This window comes from Oncorhynchus tshawytscha, linkage group LG26 (genome assembly GCF_018296145.1).
Source record: "Oncorhynchus tshawytscha isolate Ot180627B linkage group LG26, Otsh_v2.0, whole genome shotgun sequence".
Lineage (NCBI taxonomy): Eukaryota > Metazoa > Chordata > Actinopteri > Salmoniformes > Salmonidae > Oncorhynchus > Oncorhynchus tshawytscha.
The window spans coordinates 38,191,566-38,214,175 of NC_056454.1; the positions used below are offsets into that span (position 1 = coordinate 38,191,566).

Here is a 22,610-nt window from a genome sequence, read left to right on the forward strand (position 1 = left end):
GCAATTATGCTCCAACCTGGCGTAATAACATTGCCACTTGATGGAAGGCACCCCCTAAATCCATCTTTAAACTAAAAATATTTGGTAGATTATTCCATGCGTAAAGTTACTTTCACGTGTATCAGTTTATTCATGAGTAATAAATGCGTCGCCTAATAAGAAATGTATAAAGCAGGACTTACCTGCTTCCATACAAAGGCATCCTTTTCGTTTAACTTCCAAGACCCGACCACATGGATGGCAGACAGCATAACTCCAGTGATAACGGCAGCCCGCATCCGAACCGGGAGCAGAGTGTAAATGACATGGATAAAAAACACTGTCCACCAAATTCCCTCAGAGGCACTTTGCGGATGTACGAGGAGGACCCCGATCACTTGTAATACCAGCACGACTAGAATGACCACATAGCAGACTATCCACATGTGATCCTGATGAAACCCGTTCCGATTGCACACCATCATCAAGATGAGGATAAGTAAGATGGCCAAGGAAAATACCACAACGTAAGCTATCCGGCATCCTCCCCCCGCGCAATGGAATGTCAGCATGACCGCGCACAGGAGCACCAAAACGGCCATGAGCATGGTCAAACTGCTCTGGTTGAGCCGGAAAAAGTAACGCTGGTACAGCCTCTCCAACTTCTCCGATTGGAATTTCTTGGATCTGAAAATCTGCATCATGCTGCTGCAGCACGCGACCATGGAAATGTGAACTTCGGGCATGAGTTCCTCCTCCTCGGGTTTGGTGCCCTTCACTCTACGGTCCTCCAAGCCCAACTCCACCGATATGGGTCTCACTTCCACGGCTCCATCTGCGTGTTTAGGGGACGATCGGTTGTTGTTTCGGCTCTCCTCTCCAGTGCCATGCTCTTGCCACGCAGACCTAGACCTAAAACTGACCCTGCTAACCATTGTCGTGGTTCGTCCTGGTCTGGGCTGTCGGTCGGGATCATCATCTCCTTCAGTCCATCTGCTGTTCGAACGGGCGAGCATTTTGCTCGGAGATCTAGCCGAGTATGGGCATCCGTTGGCAATATACTCAGACTCGCCCCAAGCTGATCTTAGTTCAGTCCCTCCCCTCAGCCCAGGCGCACCGACTCCGGGCGGGCTAACACTGTTAGATCGGGACATGGTATTTCTCAGATAAAAAAAAAAAGCAACGCACAGAACCACACACGCGCCTGCTTAAAGTTTCTCATGAAAGCCAACTCGACCCTAAACTTTTTAAGAATTAGGCTATTGTTCTTGTTACAAATGTTGTTACATTTGTTACAATGTTTTCCTCGGCGGCAGGTCTATGAAACGCATGGTAAATCAGCGACGGGTTAATTCTAGAGGTAAGGTAACAATCAGAGGACTTAAAGTCAATTAAATATGTCCAGTTGGAAGTCCACTACCGTAGAACAAATGTGTGTCCAGGATACTGTTGAAATTGTGATGCATAGGCCTATTCATGACTTTGGATAAATGTGGCAGCAGATGGTAAAATGCTCTGAAAATCACTTAAAATCAATGAAATAGGAAGAAATGTCACATGGGAGATAAACGATAACAACAAACGCAACTATGGTGGATAATATATTTCCAGGAGAAGTTCGTTTTAATTAATTATAATCCAAACATGAAGCTCTGTATGCAGAAATGTTGCCGAATGTTGTTATTTAGGCCATGGAATAAAAACGTTACACAACTCCAATAGTTGGTCATACAAACATATATTACGTTGCGAATATGTTACCCAAACACTTTATTTTAAAAAATTATGAAAATAAAAAATGTGATGTTGTGGTGGACAATCCCATATTGACGTCTAGGCTACATTAGTTTTGCGTCTCATCCAGTGCTAGAAGTCGTACACCTGTGCATCTTATTGCAGCCTTGTCGCTGCTTGGATGGTTACATCCTTACAATTAATATGAAAATGTATCCACTCACTACAGTACATCGCTCTGGATAAGAGCATCTGCCAAATTACTCAAATGCAAATGAAATGTAAATTACGAAACCGTCACAGCACGACCCTCGCGCGCTTTCATTGCCGAGCTGAGGGGAGGAAGACTCCGCAATTCCACACACCCAAAAGTCCACACACCGACATCCAAAAAACGGTTCTCATCAGTATTAGCCTATGACTGCATAGTATGACAAACTGCTAAATCCCTGAAGACTCCCCGAATCCAGTTTTGATCCATACGATTCATGCAGCACACATCACCCAACGATACCGCAGCATTTGGTCCTCATTCCGTCCCCTATTTGTATTCCTGCAACGTCGAACGTAAAGTATTCAGACCGATTGACCGGAATTAATTTTTTTTCTGCGCGCAATCCCTGTAGGGTATGATATGGAGTCATGCATTGTGGTTGTAGGCAGGCATCAATGGTTTTACTGCTCGTTGTTGTTGGGTTGCCATTCAACCAAATCTGATTCCGAAAAGTCGGCCTTTTGCTCATTCCCATTGGATATGCAAGAGTATGACTTTCACTTTGAATCTTTTTTCATTGGCTGTCGACCGTGTCAGTTTGAGACGCGACTCCTGCGCGGTCTCCCGCGTTTGGATAAATGGGCGGGTCTGTGATCACAGCTGGACCTCGAGCGAAAGCAAACTAAACCCCCGACGTGCTGCTGGACCCCTATGTAGCTTATTTGGTGGGGCATATTGATAAGCAAATAGAAGACAATTGTGTATTTTGCTATGACCTGTGCAGCAGACCTAATTGATTGTGGGTGTGACTTCTGCCACCCTGGCAACCAAGGGACATTTTCCTTTTATGGTCTCCAGACCAAAGCCTGGAGGAGACTGCTATAAATTTCAGTTGACAGCCCTGTACCTTGCAAGTCAATGTCATTCTTGAGTCAAATGGCCAAGGTATTTGTTGAGTTAGTGAGATATAGACAAGTTGAGCAGTATGGTGGGGCGAAATCTGTATTCTAATAACTTTCCAGACTTGTTCTCTTTCAGTTATCATTTCAACTCATAATATAGTCCATGATAGTAATGATATGAACATAGGATTACATAGGTTTAACCTCTTGAAACCACATGTCGATCTAAATTCCTCAATTTTAACGGCATGTTTGTCATATGACCGTTTGGTGACTGTTTTTTTTATGCTGAGAGGAGCTCTCTGTTACTCTGTCACATGTATAACTCCTTATATGGCCATAAAAAAACAGGAAGCTAAGATCCCAACCACACCAAGTAACCATTTTATATATCCAGTGTTTTTTTCTTTGGTCACCTGATAAACCGATTGCATGAATTACAACCAGGAGAGACAAGATGCTACTGTGTCTACTATCTATATCGTGTTGCACACAGCACGTCCTAAGAACATGCTCGTTTTAGATGTGGCATTTGTATCGTAAATCGTAATGACACTGGCTGTGTGTCCAATGACGTCTTACTAATTCTTAACATAACCTCTTGAAAGGCGGATAGTGTATTAGTTTCACTTTCCAGGGACAGGACATTCTGGAAACAAGCATAGTAGGACCACTGAAACTCCACAATGGGAGGGAACTTGATCGCACGTTTCAACATCAGTGTCCATCATTATGGCATACAGTATCATTGCCGGTGTTGGTCAGTGAAACAAATGGCTCTGAACAAAACGAACACAAAACACAGAGTAGGACAGTGCACGTGGCCCGTGTCTTTCCGACAGCCCTACTATCTGTCATTTTTTAAATGTAACCTTTATTTAACTAGGAAAGTCAGTTAAGAACAAATTCTTATTTAGGGCCCTACCCTGGCCAAACACTTCCCTAATCCAGATGACGCTGGGCCAATTGGGCATCACCCTATGGAACTCCCAATCACGGCCAATTGTGATACAGCCCAGGATCGAACCAGGGTCTTTAGTGATGCCTCTAGCACTGAGATGCATTGCCTTAGACCGCTGTGCCACTCGGGAGCCCCATGCATTAAAAAAACTACCAACATCTTGATAATTAATTCTGCTGCTTCCCGATGATGTCACGAGTCCGACCGAGGGTGTTTCCTTTTCCCGGGCGGGTGGCGCTCGGCGGTCGTCGTCACCGGCCTATTAGCTGCCACTGATTGTTTTTCCTCCCCCTCCTTGTATGTTTAGTGGTAGCACCTGTGTAGGGTTAATTAGTTTGTCTTTATTAGACAGCCGGCCCGCCTGGTTGTTGTGCGGGATTATTTCTATGTAACCTTCGGCTCTGTTGTGTTTGGAACGTTACTTTTGTGAGCACCCTGTGGTGTGTTAAGCGCTATTAAAAGACGCACAGCATTGAAATCTCTGTTTCCTGCATTTGACTCCACACCCACGACACCCGGAGCATTACAGAATCCCGCACCTATCAAATTGAATGGAGTCAGCAGGAGCAGCAGCCAACCCTCTCCCATCGATGGAGGAACGGGTTCTCCACCACACCACCGTCCTCCATCGGATCGGATCCGCGATGGATCAAGTGATGGAGAGAATGGACCGATGGGAGAGGAGTGGTCTCCTCTCTCCACCTTCGGCACCCACGGTTCCGGACTCTCCATCTCCCGACTCCAGCACCCTCCGTCTGACGCTACCGAAGGCTTATGATGGAGCTGCGGCGGGTTGCCAGGGGTTTCTGCTTCAGCTGGAGCTATACCTGGCCACCATCAGACCCACTCCCTCAGGAGCAGAGAGGGTGAGTGTCCTCATCTCCTGCCTCACGGGTCGTGCTCTGGAGTGGGCGAACGCAGTCTGGAATGGCCCAGACTCAGCGCGGGAGCACTACCCAGAGTTTTCCCGCCGCTTCCGTGCCGTGTTTGATCACCCTCTAGACGGCCGAGCGGTGGGAGAACGACTATTTCATCTCAGGCAGGAGAGGAGGAGCGCCCAGGATTACGCGCTGGAGTTCCGGACCTTGGCAGCCGGATCTGGGTGGAACGACAGGGCCCTCATGGACCACTACAGGTGTAGTCTCCGAGAGGACGTCCGCCGGGAGTTAGCGTGTCGGGACACCACTCTGTCACTGGATCAGCTGATTGACATGTCCATTCGACTGGATAATCTGCTGGCTGCCCGCGGGCGTTCAGAGAGGGTCCTGTGCATTCCACCACCCAGCCCCTCTGCTCCCATTCCGATGGAGTTGGGAGGGGCTGCGCCGAGGGGTACCGGAGGAGGAGGCCTTCCCTGCACCAACTGTGGTCGGAGAGGACACACGTCTGATCGGTGCTGGGGTCCGTCTGGGAGTAGAGATGGCAGGCGGAACGCTTCTCGGTCACCCCAGGTGAGTCAGCATCAAACTCACCCAGAACCCCTTGTTGGCCACATGTTTGTCTTAACCTTTTTCCTTCACTTTTTCCCTCTTCCCAGCATAGGGCGCTAGTCGATTCAGGCGCAGCTGGGAACTTTATGGATCGCGGACTCGCCCTTAAGTTAGGGGTTCCGCTGGTGCCGATAGATTCTCCCTTCCCCGTGCACTCCCTAGATAGCCGGCCATTAGGGTCAGGGATGGTCAGGGAGACCACGGTCCCACTGGACATGGTGACGCAGGGGAATCATAGGGAGCGTATCAGTTTCTTTATTATTGATTCGCCTGCGTTTCCAGTGGTGCTGGGGACTCCCTGGTTGGCCCGGCACAATCCTAAAATTTCGTGGAGACAGGGGGTTCTCCAGGGGTGGTCAGAGGAGTGTTCTGGAAGGTGTTTGGGAGTTTCCATCGGTGCCACGTCGGTGGAGAGTCCAGACCAGGGTTCCACGGTGTGCATTCCCCCCGAGTATGCCGATTTGGCAATCGCTTTCAGTAAAGTGAAAGCGACTAAATTACCACCTTATCGACCGGGAAGGGATTGTATGATAGATCTCCAGGTAGACGCTGCGCTTCCCAAGAGTCACGTGTACCCGCTGTCCCAGGAGGAGACGTTGGCAATGGAGACATATGTCACGGAGTCGCTGGGACAGGGGTACATTCGGCCCTCCATTTCACCCGTCTCCTCGAGTTTCTTTTTGTGAGGAAAAAGGAGGGAGGTTTGCGTCCGTGTATCGATTATAGAGGTCTAAACGCCATCACAGTGGGGTATAGTTACCCTCTACCTCTCATCGCTACGGCGGTGGAATCGTTCCACGGAGCGCAGTTCTTCACAAAACTGGATCTCAGGAGCGCGTATAGTCTGGTGCGTATTCGGAAGGGAGACGAGTGGAAAACCGCATTTAGTACTACATCAGGCCACTATGAGTACCTCGTCATGCCGTATGGGTTAAAAAATGCTCCAGCCGTTTTCAATCCTTTGTAGACGAGATTCTCAGGGACCTGTGCGGGCAGGGAGTGGTTGTTTATATCGATGACATTCTGATCTACTCGGCCACTCACACCGCGCATGTGTCTCTGGTGCGCAAAGTGCTTGGTAGACTGCTGGAGCATGACCTATACGTCAAGGCTGAGAAATGCGTGTTCTCTAAACGAGCCGTCTCTTTTCTGGGATATCGCATTTCCACCTCGGGGGTAGTGATGGAGGGTGACCGCATTAGTGCCGTGCGTAATTGGCCGACTCCGACCACGGTAAAGGAGGTGCAGCGGTTTTGGGTTTTGCCAACTACTACCGGAGGTTTATCCGGGGTTTTGGCCAGGTAGCGGCTCCCATTACCTCACTGCTGAAGGGGGGCCCGGTGCGTTTGCAGTGGTCAGCCGAGGCGAACGGAGCATTCAACAAGTTGAAGGCGCTGTTCACTGATGCGCCCGTGTTGGCGCATCCGGACCCCTCTCTAGCATTCATAGTGGAGGTGGACGCGTCCGAGGCTGGGTTGGGTGCCGTGCTATCACAGCGCTCGGGTACGCCACCAAAACTCTGCCCCTGCGCTTTCTTCTCAAGGAAGCTCAGCCCAGCGGAGCGTAACTATGATGTGGGGGACCGGGAGTTGCTAGCGGTGGTTAAGGCACTGAAGGTGTGGAGACACTGGCTTGAGGGGGCTAAGCACCCCTTTCTCATCTGGACCGACCACCAGAATCTGGAGTATATTCGGGCAGCTAGGAGACTTAACCCACGTCAGGCAAGGTGGGCCATCTTCTTCACCCGGTTCCGGTTTACTTTGTCTTATAGACCGGGCTCCCAGAACGTAAAGGCTGACGCACTGTCCCGCCTTTACGACACGGAGGATGGGTCCACCGAACCAACTCCCATCCTTCCCGCCTCAAAGTTGGTAGCCCCAGTGGTATGGGAGGTGGACTCGGACATCGAGCGGGCGTTACGGGCTGAACCCGCGCCTCCTCAGTGTCCAGCGGGGCGAAGGTACGTGCCGCTTGGTGTTCGGGACAAACTGATTCGGTGGGCTCACGTCCTACCCTCCTCGGGTCACCCTGGGGTGACGAGGACAGTGGGGAGCCTTCGGGGGAGGTATTGGTGGCCTACGTTGGCTAAAGACGTTAAGGGTTATGTCTCCTCCTGTTCAGTGTGCGCTCAGAGTAAGGCTCCTAGGCACCTTCCTAGAGGGAAGCTACAACCCCTCCCCGTTCCACAGCGGCCATGGTCACATCTGTCCATAGATTTCCTGACCGATCTTCCGCCGTCTCAGGGGAACACCACGGTTCTAGTGATTGTGGATCGGTTCTCTAAGTCCTGCCGTCTCCTCCCGTTGCCCGGTATCCCTACAGCCCTACAGACTGCGGAGGCGTTATTCACCCATGTCTTTCGGCACTACGGGGTGCCGGAGGACATCGTTTCTGATCGGGGCCCCCAATTCACGTCTCGGGTATGGAGAGCGTTCATGGAACGCTTGGGGGTCTCCGTCAGCCTGACCTCCGGTTATCACCCCGAGAGTAATGGGCAGGTGGAGAGAGTGAACCAGGAGGTGGGTAGGTTTCTGCGGTCGTATTGCCAGGATCGGCCAGGGGAGTGGGCACGATACATTCCCTGGGCTGAAATGGCTCAGAACTCACTACGCCACTCCTCTACTAACGTGTCCCCTTTTCAGTGTGTGTTGGGGTACCAGCCGGTCCTGGCACCATGGCATCCGAGCCAGACCGAGGCTCCTGCGGTGGAGGAATGGGTACAGCGCTCCAAGGAGACCTGGAGGGCCGTCCAGGACTCTCTACGACAAGCGAGTGGACGGCAGAAGAGGAGTGCTGACCGCCACCGCAGTGAGGGCCCCGTGTTTGTACCGGGGGACAGGGTCTGGCTCTCGACCCGAAACCTACCTCTCCGCTTGCCCTGCCGGAAGCTGGGTCCGCAGTGTGTAGGGCCCTTTAAAGTCCTGAGGAGAATAAACGAGGTGTGTTATCGATTACAACTCCCTTCCTATTATCGTATTAACCCCTCGTTTCATGTGTCTCTCCTCAGGCCGGTGGTGGCTGGTCCCCTGCAGGACAGTGAGGTACCGGAGGTCCCTCCCCCTCTGGACATCGAGGGGACCCCGGCGTACACGATCCGGGCCATTCTGGACTCAAGGCGCCGGGTGAGGGGCCTGCAGTACCTCGTGGACTGGGAGGGGTACGGTCCGGAGGAGAGGTGCTGGGTACCGGTGGGGGACATCTTGGATCCCTCCATGTTGAGGGATTTCCATCGCCTCCATCCGGATCGCCCTGCACCTCGTCCTCCGGGGCGACCTCGAGGCCGGTGTCGGCGCGCTGCGGGAGCCGCGCGTCAGGGGGGTACTGTCACGAGTCCGACCGAGGGTGTTTCCTTTTCCCGGGCGGGTGGCGCTCGGCGGTCGTCGTCACCGGTCTATTAGCTGCCACTGATTGTTTTTCCTCCCCCTCCTTGTATGTTTAGTGGTAGCACCTGTGTAGGGTTAATTAGTTTGTCTTTATTAGACAGCCGGCCCGCCTGGTTGTTGTGCGGGATTATTTCTATGTAACCTTCGGCTCTGTTGTGTTTGGAACGTTACTTTTGTGAGCACCCTGTGGTGTGTTAAGCGCTATTAAAAGACGCACAGCATTGAAATCTCTGTTTCCTGCATTTGACTCCACACCCACGACACCCGGAGCATTACAGATGAACAGTTATATTACTGTGGGAATCACAGTGAGGATTAAACCTGTGTCATGACTGTCTTGATCAGGTCAGGTTAGAGGAGACCACAACCCTACAGATTATCTCTCAACCCCAACAGAGGAGGAGAGATCTAGGGGTCTGAAGACGTGGGGGGGTTTTATGGCCCCCACACCCCTGGTACATCTCAGGCCACATTAAAATTCCTTTGTCCTGTCACTATAGAGAACCAGCCTCAGAACATTAAACATGAACTAAAGGGACTTTGGAACAATGGTTTTCATCAGCCACAATGGTGGTCATGACGATAGATGGACTATGAAAATGTATGTCATTTTTGTTCTGTTATTAAAGGTTAATAGATTACGTTATTACAAAAACATTGTAATGTGAAGGGTTTTCCTAGTATATGTTTGATGTTTATACATTGTACGTTGTATGGAAAATATCCAAATCAAAGAGAATGTTTTGGGGAGGATGAAATGTTAAAGTAGTTGTCTAAAATGGGATTTGAGAAAAATCTAGCCCTTGCCTCATTAGCTTGGTACACCCAGAGAATTGCCCTAAAGACGGCTAGCCCACTTCTGACCCAAGGGTATAAAACTTGTGAGTATAGAATTTACAATAAGACTACGTGACCCCAGCTGCAGCAGGGTCTTAAAAAGTCAACAAACCCAGAACGCAACGCAAGTTTAAGGACAAAGAAATCCTTTTCTACCCAAGCTACGGATGAGTAGCTGTGTCTAAGCGGGTGAATTCAAGTTGAACCACCTAGCCTCCATCTCCCATCGAATCGTGGTATCTAAAGGGTTTCATTCCTATGCTGGGAGCTCTGAGCTACAGAGCTGTCTGTCCTCAGAAGACCCCTTCCAGAGAAAGGGGTGAGGGAACAGACTCCTAGGCCAAAAAGGACACCGACACCGGGAAGACGGTCAGAGAGGTGCGCCGGAGTAGCGTGTCATCGAACAGCTGAAGGCCTACGCAGAGAATCCCCAGAGATCATTCCCACGTAATTACATCATTATATTCTGACCCATAAGAGCGGCAGTTTGGGCAAGGCTAGGGGTAGAATAGCATAGCTGACAAATTCACCCAAATGTATATTTCTCTTATGTACTTCTTGTTTTTCACTCTCTTTTGAAATTCCCATTGTGGGTAACACGCGCCATAGTGTGTTGGCCCGTTATACTAAGTTCTAATCAATAGACTATAATGTGTTTTGTCTATGTGTATCTTTTATCATCATTTTAGCTTTTTAGAAAAGTAAATATTCAACTAAGATTGGTGTGGTACGAACTCATTGGTGAGACCCGGGTCCGTGCAGATTCACGGGCTATACGACGTTCAGAACGAGATTGTAGAGGTAACTGGTTAATTAGCGGCTGTTGTAAAATCGATATTCTGATATTCTTTGAGCTAATTTGGGAAATAGACACTCAATAAAAAACTAGTTTTCCCATGGTGCCTCAGGTTAATGAGTTAATAATTGCTTGATTCAGTTAATCACGTAATTATAAACTTGTAATCATTCCATGAGCAACAGTCGTCACATTAACTAATACAACGTCACGACACCTGTATTCAATAGGCGTTCGTGAAAACAAAAGACTCACCCCATTTCTTCCAATGGAAACGGATGTCTTTGCATGTACCTGGACATACTGGAAATGCAGTGACCCTGGCCTGTGTGCAGCATCAGCATGCGTTTCGGTACCTCAGTGTTGATGTACATAAGGGGCGTGGTGGTCAATATAGAACAACAGGAATCAGATTTATGAGATAAAGTTACCCTGCTAAAGCAGTCGTCCACACGTGCACTGGCAAAATGTGTCTGAATATAGTCATTTATCTAGAGGGAAAGGGTACAACTGTAACATCCTACATAGCTTTGGCATAGAACACTACTGCCATCATGTGAGTGGTAAATGCATGTGTTCCACATCAGTACTGTGTCATCGCTCTCTCACATACACACTCAGACAGACACACAAGTACAGTAATCAGATCACAGATGTGGATCATTAAAACAATCCTCAAAATAGAGAGAAAAAAACTATCTGTTTTACTTCCCATGTTACGAGTTTATTGTAAATATATAGTTATATCACTAATCATACTTATACAAAGTCTGCTGGTCCCCATGCAAAACGTTTGAATCAAAAAGCTGAGTAGAACCGGTGGATGGAGTAGCATTGTGCCATGCTTTTTCCATACTGTAAATTGTACCAAAGTATCATCACTTTGGTACATGCAAATGTACACTCAAAAAAATGATGTGTTAAAAACAACTCAATGTGGGTTATTTGGTTACCCAACGCCAGGTAAATATTGGACAGAACACGTGCTGGGTTATTTTGACCCAGTCAGTTGAGTTGCGTGAATAACCCAAAATGTTTGGTTGTCTGGATTACCCAAACATGGGTTCATTTTAACATCAGTTTTTTTGTAACCATCAATTGGGTTGACTCAGCAGCTTTTAATTTTATTTTTATAAATGTAATTCATTGGTTATTTTCAGGTAAATGTAATTCCTGTTCATGTTAGGTTTGTATACTGCACATTACATATTCTAATATAATATTCATAACATTATTTACATATCCCAAAATTGGGATATGCATAAGCACTCGTTCCTCTCACAAGCTTTTCCAACAGTTCTGGCCACGCTTAAATGTCCTCTACTCCAGGGGAATGTTAAATCAAGTTAGTTGGAATGTTGGGTGGTTGTTGATGTACTAAAGGCACCTTCAGTTCACATTGCTAGCTCAACTCTTTCATAGGGGTGTAGACTACATTTAAGGTCAACAAAGAACAGAAACACAGGAACTCAACAACTACCAGGACAATGGGACATTTGGAGAAAAGGAGGGAAACAGACATTATTTATGAGAAAAATGCCTTGCATATAGTAGGCCTTTCACAGCATCATTCAGGGTATCATAAATATACGCAGCTCAAAGAACATCAGGCCAGTGTGAGGTAACTCCTGATCGATGTCTACAACTGCATGCAGAGATGCAGTCCCACAGACAGGGATCACTACTCAAACACAACCTGGACACTTTTTTTTTAGCCTAACAGGTATTCATTTGGATGTGAACAGTAACTGCACTGCATGAGCATTGACTGCTCAAAGAACCAGATTTTAATTTCAGCTACTAAATTGTTGTAGAACAATTGTGAAAGAAAAACTACATTTTGTGGACTTAAAAATGGTTCTACAACAATTTAGTAGCTGAAACAAAAATCTGGTTCTTTGAGCAGTCAATGCTCGTGCAGTGCAGTTACTGTTCACATCCAAATGAATACCTTTCAGCTTTTTACAATGTACTCATATGCACAATAATTTCTCTGTTAACTTCTAAGCCAGGGAGATGGAAAGAAACTCTGAACCACACACAGAAACTGTACTGTACTGGACTGACTCCCAGCTCTCTCTGTTTGTTGTTAGATTTAACTAATTGGAAATGCATGACTACAAGCTCTGTAATTCAATTGGCTCCCGTGTCTACGCAAGCTTCCTGTCGATCAGTTCATGTCCTGGCACCCTAACATAGTTCAACACAGACCTTTAATTTAAAAAATGAATAAATAGTCAGAAATGGCTGGTGGATGGTTAGCTCTTCAATACGTTTTCAAAGCAATGTCCAGCAGTGTCTTGGTCCAACGTCACACGAAGACAACCTTTAGTTTTAAAGCTTAAATCAAATAATTGAGTTTCCTCTGAAAATATACAAAAGAAAGCAAAAGTACATTTACAACTGGTCCACCTATCAACGTACTATCCACTCTAGGTCATGGAGGCCGACCCCTACAAATCAATAACCAACCCACAATCAACATTAATATATTAATGTAAAGAAACCCAATGGTCCAAATACTCAACAACAAAAAAAATCCTAAACATAAAAGCAAGAACCTATCTTATGACAATAAGCACTCAGTTACTTCAGTTAGTACTTGAGTATTTGAAAAGAAAACTATGTAAACACAGAATAAAATAAAATAGTTTTATTACACCAAAACAGGGAATTTGATCAGAAGTTCTGCAGATAAAAAATAAATGACTCAAATCATTTAACAGACATAGTGCTCAGTTGAGAGTCAAAGCATTTGAGCACAAAGCATTTCTGCATCCCAAATTACACTTGATTCCCAATATAGTGTCCAACTTTTGACCAGGGACCATAAGGCTTATAAAGAAAACAAAAAGCAGTTTGTATACTGTAAATGAGCATCTGATTAACCAGGCAACAGTCCAAAACTGACCCAAGTGATTACCAAGAACCATTGTTAGATCGATCATCCCCATTCCCCATGTTATTTTCTTGATCTGAAAAAGAGATGGCTTTCTATGATATTTCAACAAGCAGACATAAAAAATAAAAAATATATATAAAAAAAACATGCTTGGCCAATTTAAAAGGTTCTCATCTTTTTCCATTCCTGCCCGTGTCATGAAGTGATCAGGCTGCTGTGTGTCATTGTGTTTGTTTACTCTGTTTTGTACTCCTCCACATGGCACAAGACTTTCTTCCTCTGACGCATCATGTGGAAGTAGAGCTGAGGAAACACTGGAAAGAAAACAGTCAGATCAACAACAAGGAACCATAGAGTCATACTCAGAACTATCAATTTAAGTGTGTTGACAGTAATACATGGGATTTTTACAGTGCTATTATAAAACCATTTTTTCCTCTTCCAAACAATGAATTCATGAGCGGTTTCATAAAATGATGAATGCTAAAATGGGTCCTCATAAGATCTATAGCAGGAGTATACAACCTTTTCTAGCATGAAAGGTACTTTTTTTTAAATGAAACGTCTCCAGCTACTCTTTTTTTTAAGGCTTTCAAATAGGCACATCATTCTCCTCTACCCTGAAACTCTTCCCTGGGGCCATGGTATAGAAGAGATGTGTTCTGTCAATATACTGTTCCTGGTAATATTATGGTTAATAAACAGTATTTAGCATGACAGGCCCCATCAAATTATCTTTGTATTTTCCAGAATTCTATTTTCTCAGTTTGATTGTAGTTTTTTTACTCTCAATATAACAATTATACATACAGAAAAAATGAAAATGTATGTTCCGAGTCCACATCAATGCTTTAATCACATTTTTGAAGTACGGAAGAAGAAGATAAATAACAAAATGTAGATTTTTTGGGGTGTAATTCCCCATTAATTGAGCATCTATCAAGAGAGGAATGTGTCAGTCTAGAAAGGTTTCTGCTGTTAGGACAAATGTTTCAGAAAATGTCATGGCAGAGTTTGCAATACAATGGCCACCAAAATTGATACAATGAATATATATCGTTCTGTCAGCCTTCTTTGCAGTGTACACATAATGGAGAAAGTTTATATGGAACGTCTTTCCGTCTACCCACAAGACGCCGGTTTTCACTACCTGGCTATTTACGGACTGATAGACAAACTCGCACCAAACAGACACAGGCAATATTGATGGAAATGAATTGGCAAATATTGTGTTACGTTTAACTTTAAGCCAATAGTGGCTAACCAGAGGTGGGATAATGTCAATGTGGCTTTGATTGGATAGTAGCTGGGAGCTTTATGTTTATGACAGTTTGCCATGGAACACATGAAAAAAAGGCAAGTACTTTCAGATTTGATTGGTGAGCTACTCGTAGGTGGGCTGAGCTCGCAATCTACCTGTTGGAGACCCCTGATCTAGAGTAAGCAAGCACGAAGTGTAAGGTAGAATATTACAATTCACAGCACAAAGCTGATTCACCTTAGACATAGCTAGGTCTTTCCACGAATAGAGTGCATTTTGGGTAGTGTAACTTGGTAAAAACAAAAATGGTTTTAAATCACCTAATTTTAACATTCTGTCTTAAAGAGCATATGTTCAACTCCATAAAAAAACATGTTCCCCCATCTCAGGGGTTAAATCAAATAAAAAGACTATAGTAATTGCCAATAAAGCGGCATTAAAGAAACAGGCTTGACTGTAACAGTACCAACTGACAAGGTTGAGGTTTTCATCTTAAAAGTCAGCCATAAAACCCCTTGTGACAGGAGGAATGGAAGCTTGTGTGCAACCCGGGAGGGGCAATTGAATGCAAGCTTCACATGTTTTTTAATATATTTTTTAAAAGGAACAGACCCTTTTTAAAAAAAAAATCACCTAAAATTACACACCCAAATCTAACTTCCTGCCTGGAGCTCAGGACCTGAAGCAAGGATATGCAAATTCTTGATACCATTTGAAAGGAAACACTGAAGTTTGTGGAAATGTGAAATGGATGTAGGAGAATAACACATTAGATCTGGTAGATCTAATCTGGTAGAATACAAACAAAAAAACATACGTTTTCTATTTTGAAATGCAAGAGAATAGCCATAGAGTTAGGATCCTAGGTGTAATTTAGATTTTGTCCACAAGGTGGCAGCAGTGTGTGTGCAAAGTGTCAGACTGATCCAGTGAATAATTACATTACTACACAATATTTTGTATCAAGTCTGCCAGGAGTTTACCCAAATGTGCCGAATTGGTCAATTTATACATTTTCAAGTACATAACTATAAAGAACATACAACAATGCTATGGTAATAAAACATTTACGTTTACACTCCCAGGAATCTCATACATGAATCATTAGCTTCCCTACAGAAAATACACCAACTTTCACACATCTAGATGGCCGGGCAGGGTGGGTGTGGAGCCAGAGACAGCAGTGGGGTCAAACTGTAGACCCTAGTTCCTACTTTTGAATATAAAATGGATTTTATCAAATAAAACTATGCTACATTTTATCTCTGGGACCCTCAGGATGACAAATCAGAGCAAGATTAGTGAATTTAAGTACATTATTTACCTTCAGAGGAGATTAAATCAAACCAGTTGCTGTGGTAAAAGTGTTTTGTTGTTGTGCACTATCCTCAAAACATGGTATTGTTTTTCTGTAATAGCTACTGTAAAATCAGACACTGCAACTAGATTAACAGCTTAAATTATATTCTGCCCATATAAAACATGTCTATGTCCCGTAAAGTTGTATGTTGTATACAAAGTTTTCCGGTCACATTAATCGCATATTGAGCAACAACCATCCCGGTTTAGGGACACCGATCCAGTAGAGGTTAAAAAATGTCTAGCCTATCTATGGGTAACAGGGTTGACATGTTATGCTTGACACACAGTTTTCCACCATAAAACACCAGAAAAATGTTCAGTTCACGTAACAGGGTTGACCTTAAAATGAGGGACACATGTAAATTAATCACATGATGAAATCAATAAAAATCTTCAGAAATGACTGTCAAAGCAAGAATATAACTACGGCTTCACAATGATGGTGAAAACTTGAAATGTTGTGGTTAAGTGGGTTAAAAATCGTCCTAGAAGTCGGAAAAACATGACGAAGGTACTTTAGCAAGTCTTTTTTCATATAGAAAAATCAGATTTATTGAATTTTCTATGTGGTCACTTCATTTAATATAACAGGCTTTTAAAATGCAATATTGGTGAACAATTTCTACTTAGAATATCAAAGGGATGCAAAATGTACTCTATTCGTGGAACAACCCAGCTACAGTAGTACTGTACATCAGTGGTGAATTGTGGTGGGTAGGAGAGAGACTTACATGGAATGTAGGAGACCATGGTGAGGATGAGGAAGGTGTGGTAGTCGAATGAGAAGTTGTACTTGTTGGGAAGGGTGACAGAGTAGAGGCCTGTCTTCTGAACGTAGGGCAGGGCTGCATAGACAGTCAGCAGTTCGCCAGTTACTCCCATGGGGTACAGCACTAGGAAGAATGTGTACCTGGAGAGATTTTATTTCATTTTTATAGAAACCCTTTATTGTCACCATTTAGCTACTGGAAAGAGGGAGAGGAGGCATCACTGGTAAACAGGGACTAGCACACCAAATGGGTAGCTCATGAAGATAACACTTTACATTTTACAAGTTGCTTGTAGTATTAACGCTGTATATTACAATAGTAACATTGTATTATCATTAGTATTGCATAGTAATGTAGTGAGACCTGATCTAAATCACTGAGGCTAATCTTGGCACCCTTAGTTTAATTTCTCACCTACGTGACGCTACCCGTCATATACCTCAATCTGCCTTTGAAAAGCCAATTGAATGTGAAAAGAGCAAAGCACCAGAACATTGTCTGACATTGGGAGAAGATTCATCAACATTTTCTACCCGGCAACAAAAGAAGGTCCCACCAGTAGGCTACTGGAGCTCGTTAAGACTTTGTTGCCATGGTTGTGACTGAGAAAAAAAATATTATGGAGGTGGAGTGTCATAACAGTTTCAAACACTCCCATGTTCCATCATTCTATATTTAACTTCCATGGACACATATAGAATAAGAAAGCCTCCAGGGATAAAGTCAAAGTTTCCCTACCATTTAAAATATTGCTTTTGTTTTACTGCTTTCAACCCTGAATGTTGCTTTATGGCCTTAGACTTTTAGTGAATAAATAGAGGGGTGTTTTTGGACCCACGTATTCAAACAACACAGATCATTACACTGTATTTATGACATCCTATTTGATTAAATGTGAGTGCCTGTGTCATCCACCTGTCCAAGTCAAATCAAATGTTATTAGTCACATGCACAGAATACATACTAACCAACAATGCAGTTAAAAAAAAACAGATAAGAATAAGAAATAAAATTGACATGTAAAAAATAAGTTACAAACAACGCAAAGAAACAAACAAAAAACACAATTGTTTGGGCACATGTAAAACTTCAGCCTTCTTCTCCGGCGCCAGGGTTATGCCATAGAGATACATAATGCATTCAAAAACTGATATCATATATTCAATATAATGACTGTGTTCTATTTCATTATGTGAGCCTTACCGTGCCCATTTGACGAGGTAGGGCAGGTGGTTGAGCAGACTGAAAGTGTAGAAGGAGTAACGGATGATCTCTGTGATGGTCCAGGCTGACACAAAGAGCAGGACACTGTCTTCATTCTGGACCTGTAGGGACCACACAGGCACCAGACAAGCATGAGGGTGGGAAACAAGAAGCACTCTAGCAGGAAATAGACGGGGTTATGGTAGAATCGTGCAGTTTGTAGCACCCACTACATACAGCATTCTATAGTAACTTTGCATCTCATGACAGGCATGGAGACAGAGACACAAGTCAGCACAAGTTAAAAAGCTAAACTCAGTCTTGGTAAGTTAACATAGATTCAAATGCTCACAAACATATAGAAAGTTTGAATGTTTCAGCGCTCACAATCATGTCAGTGTTATTCACCATGTTGGTTTCAAGCATGTTTACTATTTCAGGCTCACAGACCTTAGTGTCTCCGCAAAGCTCTTTCTTTGGGACGAAGACAACTGCTGACGTAAAAAGGACTTTAGAAATAAATGCCATTGATTGATTGACACTGATGCACATAGAGATAAGGGATAAGAGAAAGAGAAGAGACGTACCTCTCGAACACTGTGTGTCACGGCCCAGGTGAGGAAGACTCGTGACAAGACCTGAAACCCTGTTAAAACTACTGAGGACGGCACGATCCCTGGAGCAGAAGACAACACAACGGTTAGAGAAGATGTATCACCTCACATCAGTTTTACCATGTTTTAGAGCACAGTGATATGGAGAAAATTATAGGATTTCAATTAGCCAATCAAGAGTTGACTACAAATAAAAAAGTATGCTACAAAGAATGATAAATAGGTAGCAAAACCTAATGCACAGTAGCAATATTAGCTCATTCAAATACAGTAGCATTCAACTGTATAACTCTATAGTACATGAGAATACATGCTATGGTGTGGCATCGGTGTTTGGCCAGTAGAGAGTAGCAGAGAACAAGACCAGGAGTGGACAGACAGCTGCAGTATGTGAAAGGTCAGGTTTAGCTTTAAATCCCAGATAATGAGTAGTGGACTGTGAACCGGGAACGCCACGACCACAACGTAGCAGGGCCAGGCTGTTATCAGGCTTAGCTTATCCACCATCTTCTGTATAGACTCTGAGCTGAGGGAATGGCTTTTTGTAGTAGGCCTATAGCTCCACATGCCTGGTTTAGTCATAAAGAAATACCACTATGTGGTCACCCTTGAACCTGTATGGGACTTTCAACAGGAGCAGAAGAATGAACTTACCTACTGCACAGTGCAATACCTGAGGGGAAAGGAAAATAACGTAATACATAAACACAACACATGGTCAGTGAACATACTAAACATGCAATAATATCATTTCCTAAATAAATACTCAAGCTGCATTGTCATAATAATGTTGCTATAACACAGCTACGATATACTGTATGTAAAAATTCCTCAAATTGTTCTTCAATGAACCATGGTTAAAAATGTAAATAAGATGGTTGTTGGAACACAATAGATATGTGCACCAATACAGTTCTTTCCACTAGTCAAGGAATAGACAAAAGCCTACACTAGTCTCTAAACCTAATCACAGCACAGGAAATGGCCCGTGTTTGAAGACGTTTTTATGAATGATTGGAGTTAGTATGACTGAGAGGTCAATTACCCGGTAGACAGAGCTGGAGTTCCACTAGGCCTAATCCTTATCTCTGTGTTACAGTATGGCTGGCTGGAGAGGATCACACTAACACCCTACTAGGTATTCGTACTGAGTAGAGTAGGACAGAGGTGGAAGAGGGGAAAGGCCAAGGCCAGTCACTATGGAGGACTTATTATATTTTTTAAAAATGTAACAGCACTGTGAGATTAAACATTCCTGCCATTAAGTTGTATTCGTACAGTAGGGGACATAACCAACTCACCACCCACAGAAAGCGATGAGTCTGTTCTATTTACCCTTCTCTGAATAAAAGCTCATATTCAGTGGGGAGAGAACATTTGGAAGGGAGTGAAATTCACATGTTGTTATTAGTCATTTAGCAGGCGCTCTTATCCAGAGCAACTAGTGCATTCATCTTAAGATTGCTAGGTGATACAACAACATATCACAATCATAGCAAGTATATTTCCCCTCAACAAAGTATAAAAATACATTGTTGTAAGTTTGTTAATGTTTTTAAATTGGGGGGGGCACTACCGAATAACGTTTTGCTAGTGTACCTAATGAACATGACCCAGGTCTGACCTATACAACAGAGACTCGGGGGGTATTCATTACGGAAACCATTTACTGTTTAAGAACCAAACGGAAGCAAATGGAACGAAACAGGGAGGGACCTACCTGAATTTGTCCAATAGAAACTCTCGTCTGTATTTTTAGTTTAGAGTAAACGTTTCCTGTTGCAAAACGTTTTGCAACAGAATCGGCATAACGATTGCACTCTTGGCCTACAGCCACTCACCTCCAGAAGAGCTCCGGTCTGGAAAAACTTCAGTGGTTTCTCTATAGAGTAGTACAGGCCATGGTAGCTGCCTCTGGCCAAGTAGGCCCGCACCAGGCCCACGGCTATGACCAGCCACCTGGAAGAACGCACAGATTTTCATTTAGGTCATTTAGCCAGGATAGTCCACTCAGTAACAAATGGCACTATTGTCCAAGGAGTCCTAGGTGGGAATATGTTTCTGATATAAAAGAATAGCCTCAGTTTGCTCTTAGAGGACAGGGTAAAGCAAAACAGTCCAACCACGTAGAACGGAGGCCCAATACATAGATACTTCTATCTGCATCTGCATAATAATATACTTGAATAGGCATGATTGGTATGAGTGACTGAGGTTTTCAACAGATAGAAACTCATCTACTAAATAAAGTCATAGAAACTGAGCAGGCTACATAGCTCCTGAAAAGGTGGGATGTACCCCACTGTAGCTGGTATTCAATAGACAGAGAAAGTATGACACAGGGCAAATATCACCTCACCAGACAGGAAACAGAGGGGGGAAGCATTTCATATTACTCTGTAAGTAAATTCATTACACTCAATTTAGTATGAAGTTTGGTATAGTTACATAAGACAATGGTTACTTAAGGCAAACAAAGAAAGGAGGGTGGTTGGTAGGGGTAGATGAGTGGGAGTATAACGGGAACGTCAACTTTAGCATCTTTTCAACTACTTTTTAGCTACTTTACAACTACTTAGCTAACCCTTCACTTAACCCTTTAACCTAACTTAACCCTAACCCCTAGCCTAGCTAACATTAGCCATCTAGCTAGAATTTGTAACTTCTCATACATTTAGCAAATCCGTAACATATGGTACATTTTTCAAATTCATAACATATAATACGAATTGTAATTTGTAACATACCATACGAAATGTAGCATATCATACCAAATGCTGTGTCTTGCATTTACATACTCAATAATACAAAATGCTTTGAGACCAGGTTGTGTAAAGTCACCTAACTGGTCAGGATGGGATAGCATCCATAATTCTGCACTTGTGCAATTTCTTTCACAACAACTTTGTGTCATAATAACCTAAGTGAAATCAGAGATATTGCCATAACATTTTTGTCAAAGCAATACAAATATGTATTTAATGTAACCAATTATGATTAGATTGAAACTACATGCAGTATAGAACAATAACTATAATTGTACATAATGACACCGTGGGCGCCAATTGTTTCTTGAAATACACCATTCACGGGATTACAGTACATTTTATTTAACTAGACAAGTCAGTTAAGAACTAATTCTTATGTACAATGACGGCCTACACCGGTCAAACCCGGACGACGCTGGATCAATTGTGCGCCGCCCTATGGGATTTCCTTCACAACAACTTTGTGTCATAATAACCTAAGTGAAAATCAGAGATATTGCCAGCACATTTTAGTCAAAGCAATACAAAAATGTATTTATTTTTTAAACTCTAGGCAACATAATTGCAGAGTATTTTAGACGCGCATTCGGCAACAATGTAACCAAAGACACTGACAATTGATACATTCCCGACGAAGTCGGTTACAAAGTAACAACACAGAAGTTCAGTGTGTGGCTGAGTTGAATTGCTACAGTGCAGCTGAAGGCAGCACAATGAAACGAGGCATTATTGTGCAACATATCCATAAAAACAGTTCGGGATCGAGTCTCGTAACAGGCGCGTGTCTTCTTCCCAAGCCATTCACTCTGGCATTTCATGCACCCTTGCACCCAATTGTCGTTAAGTAGCCTACAACAAGAAGTGTATCAGAATTATGTACATACCCAGCTGTCATAACCACGTTATATATAACCAGATACGCCGTAGCCAGTGCACCCGGTCCCCTCTTTTTCTTCGGGGCCACATCACTGTGCGCCGTCTTCGTGGTCCCCATAGCAGGTGCCGACATGACTGAACCCCACTTGGCGCTGCCGGATAAGTGTGCCGGATGGTACTAGTATTCTACAAGCAGCACAAACTGTGACGTCACTTTCATATGGCAATGAGGAAACCTTCTAAATAAAAGCCCGCATTTCAAAACAATGAAATGTGGATAACTCATTCAAATTATATTGAATTTTAATCAATAGCCACGTTTATTGTGACAACAAGAAAATGCAATAAGTAAAGAAGAAATATGGTTTTAAAAACAATTTTTAAGACCAATAATGAAAATAATACAATATTGACACTGGTATGTTGCGAATATTGGGCTGTAGAGAGAAAAATGATCTACCTGTCTCAGCTAAAGTGGGGTGGGAAATACTCAGTAGGGTCTCTACTAACCAAATATGCTACGTTTTGGAGGGGGACTGTGTCGTACATACCAGCAGC

The 22,610-nt window shown here is 43.9% G+C and overlaps 2 protein-coding genes across 2 annotated transcripts in view; both read right to left on the bottom strand.

The window, feature by feature from the left end:
• LOC112224860 (adenylate cyclase type 5-like) overlaps positions 1 to 1,163 on the bottom strand; it is a 131,423-nt gene extending 130,260 nt beyond the window's left edge. Inside the window, exon 1 of the mRNA XM_042306910.1 lies at positions 183 to 1,163. Coding sequence (XP_042162844.1) covers positions 183 to 1,133 — 951 coding nt within the window. The 5' untranslated portion in view covers positions 1,134 to 1,163. The remainder of the gene's footprint in view (positions 1 to 182) is intronic.
• An 11,771-nt stretch (positions 1,164 to 12,934) lies between these two features.
• On the bottom strand, positions 12,935 to 22,237 carry hacd2 (3-hydroxyacyl-CoA dehydratase 2). The gene is made up of 7 exons (XM_024389687.1): positions 22,061 to 22,237; positions 20,250 to 20,367; positions 19,063 to 19,081; positions 18,382 to 18,470; positions 17,795 to 17,916; positions 16,553 to 16,731; positions 12,935 to 13,512 (listed from the first exon to the last, which is right to left on the bottom strand). The coding sequence occupies exons 1-7, from the start codon at positions 22,183 to 22,185 to the stop codon at positions 13,433 to 13,435; spliced, it is 732 nt and encodes a 243-aa protein (XP_024245455.1). The 5' UTR covers positions 22,186 to 22,237; the 3' UTR covers positions 12,935 to 13,432.
• Positions 22,238 to 22,610: the final 373 nt, after the last annotated feature.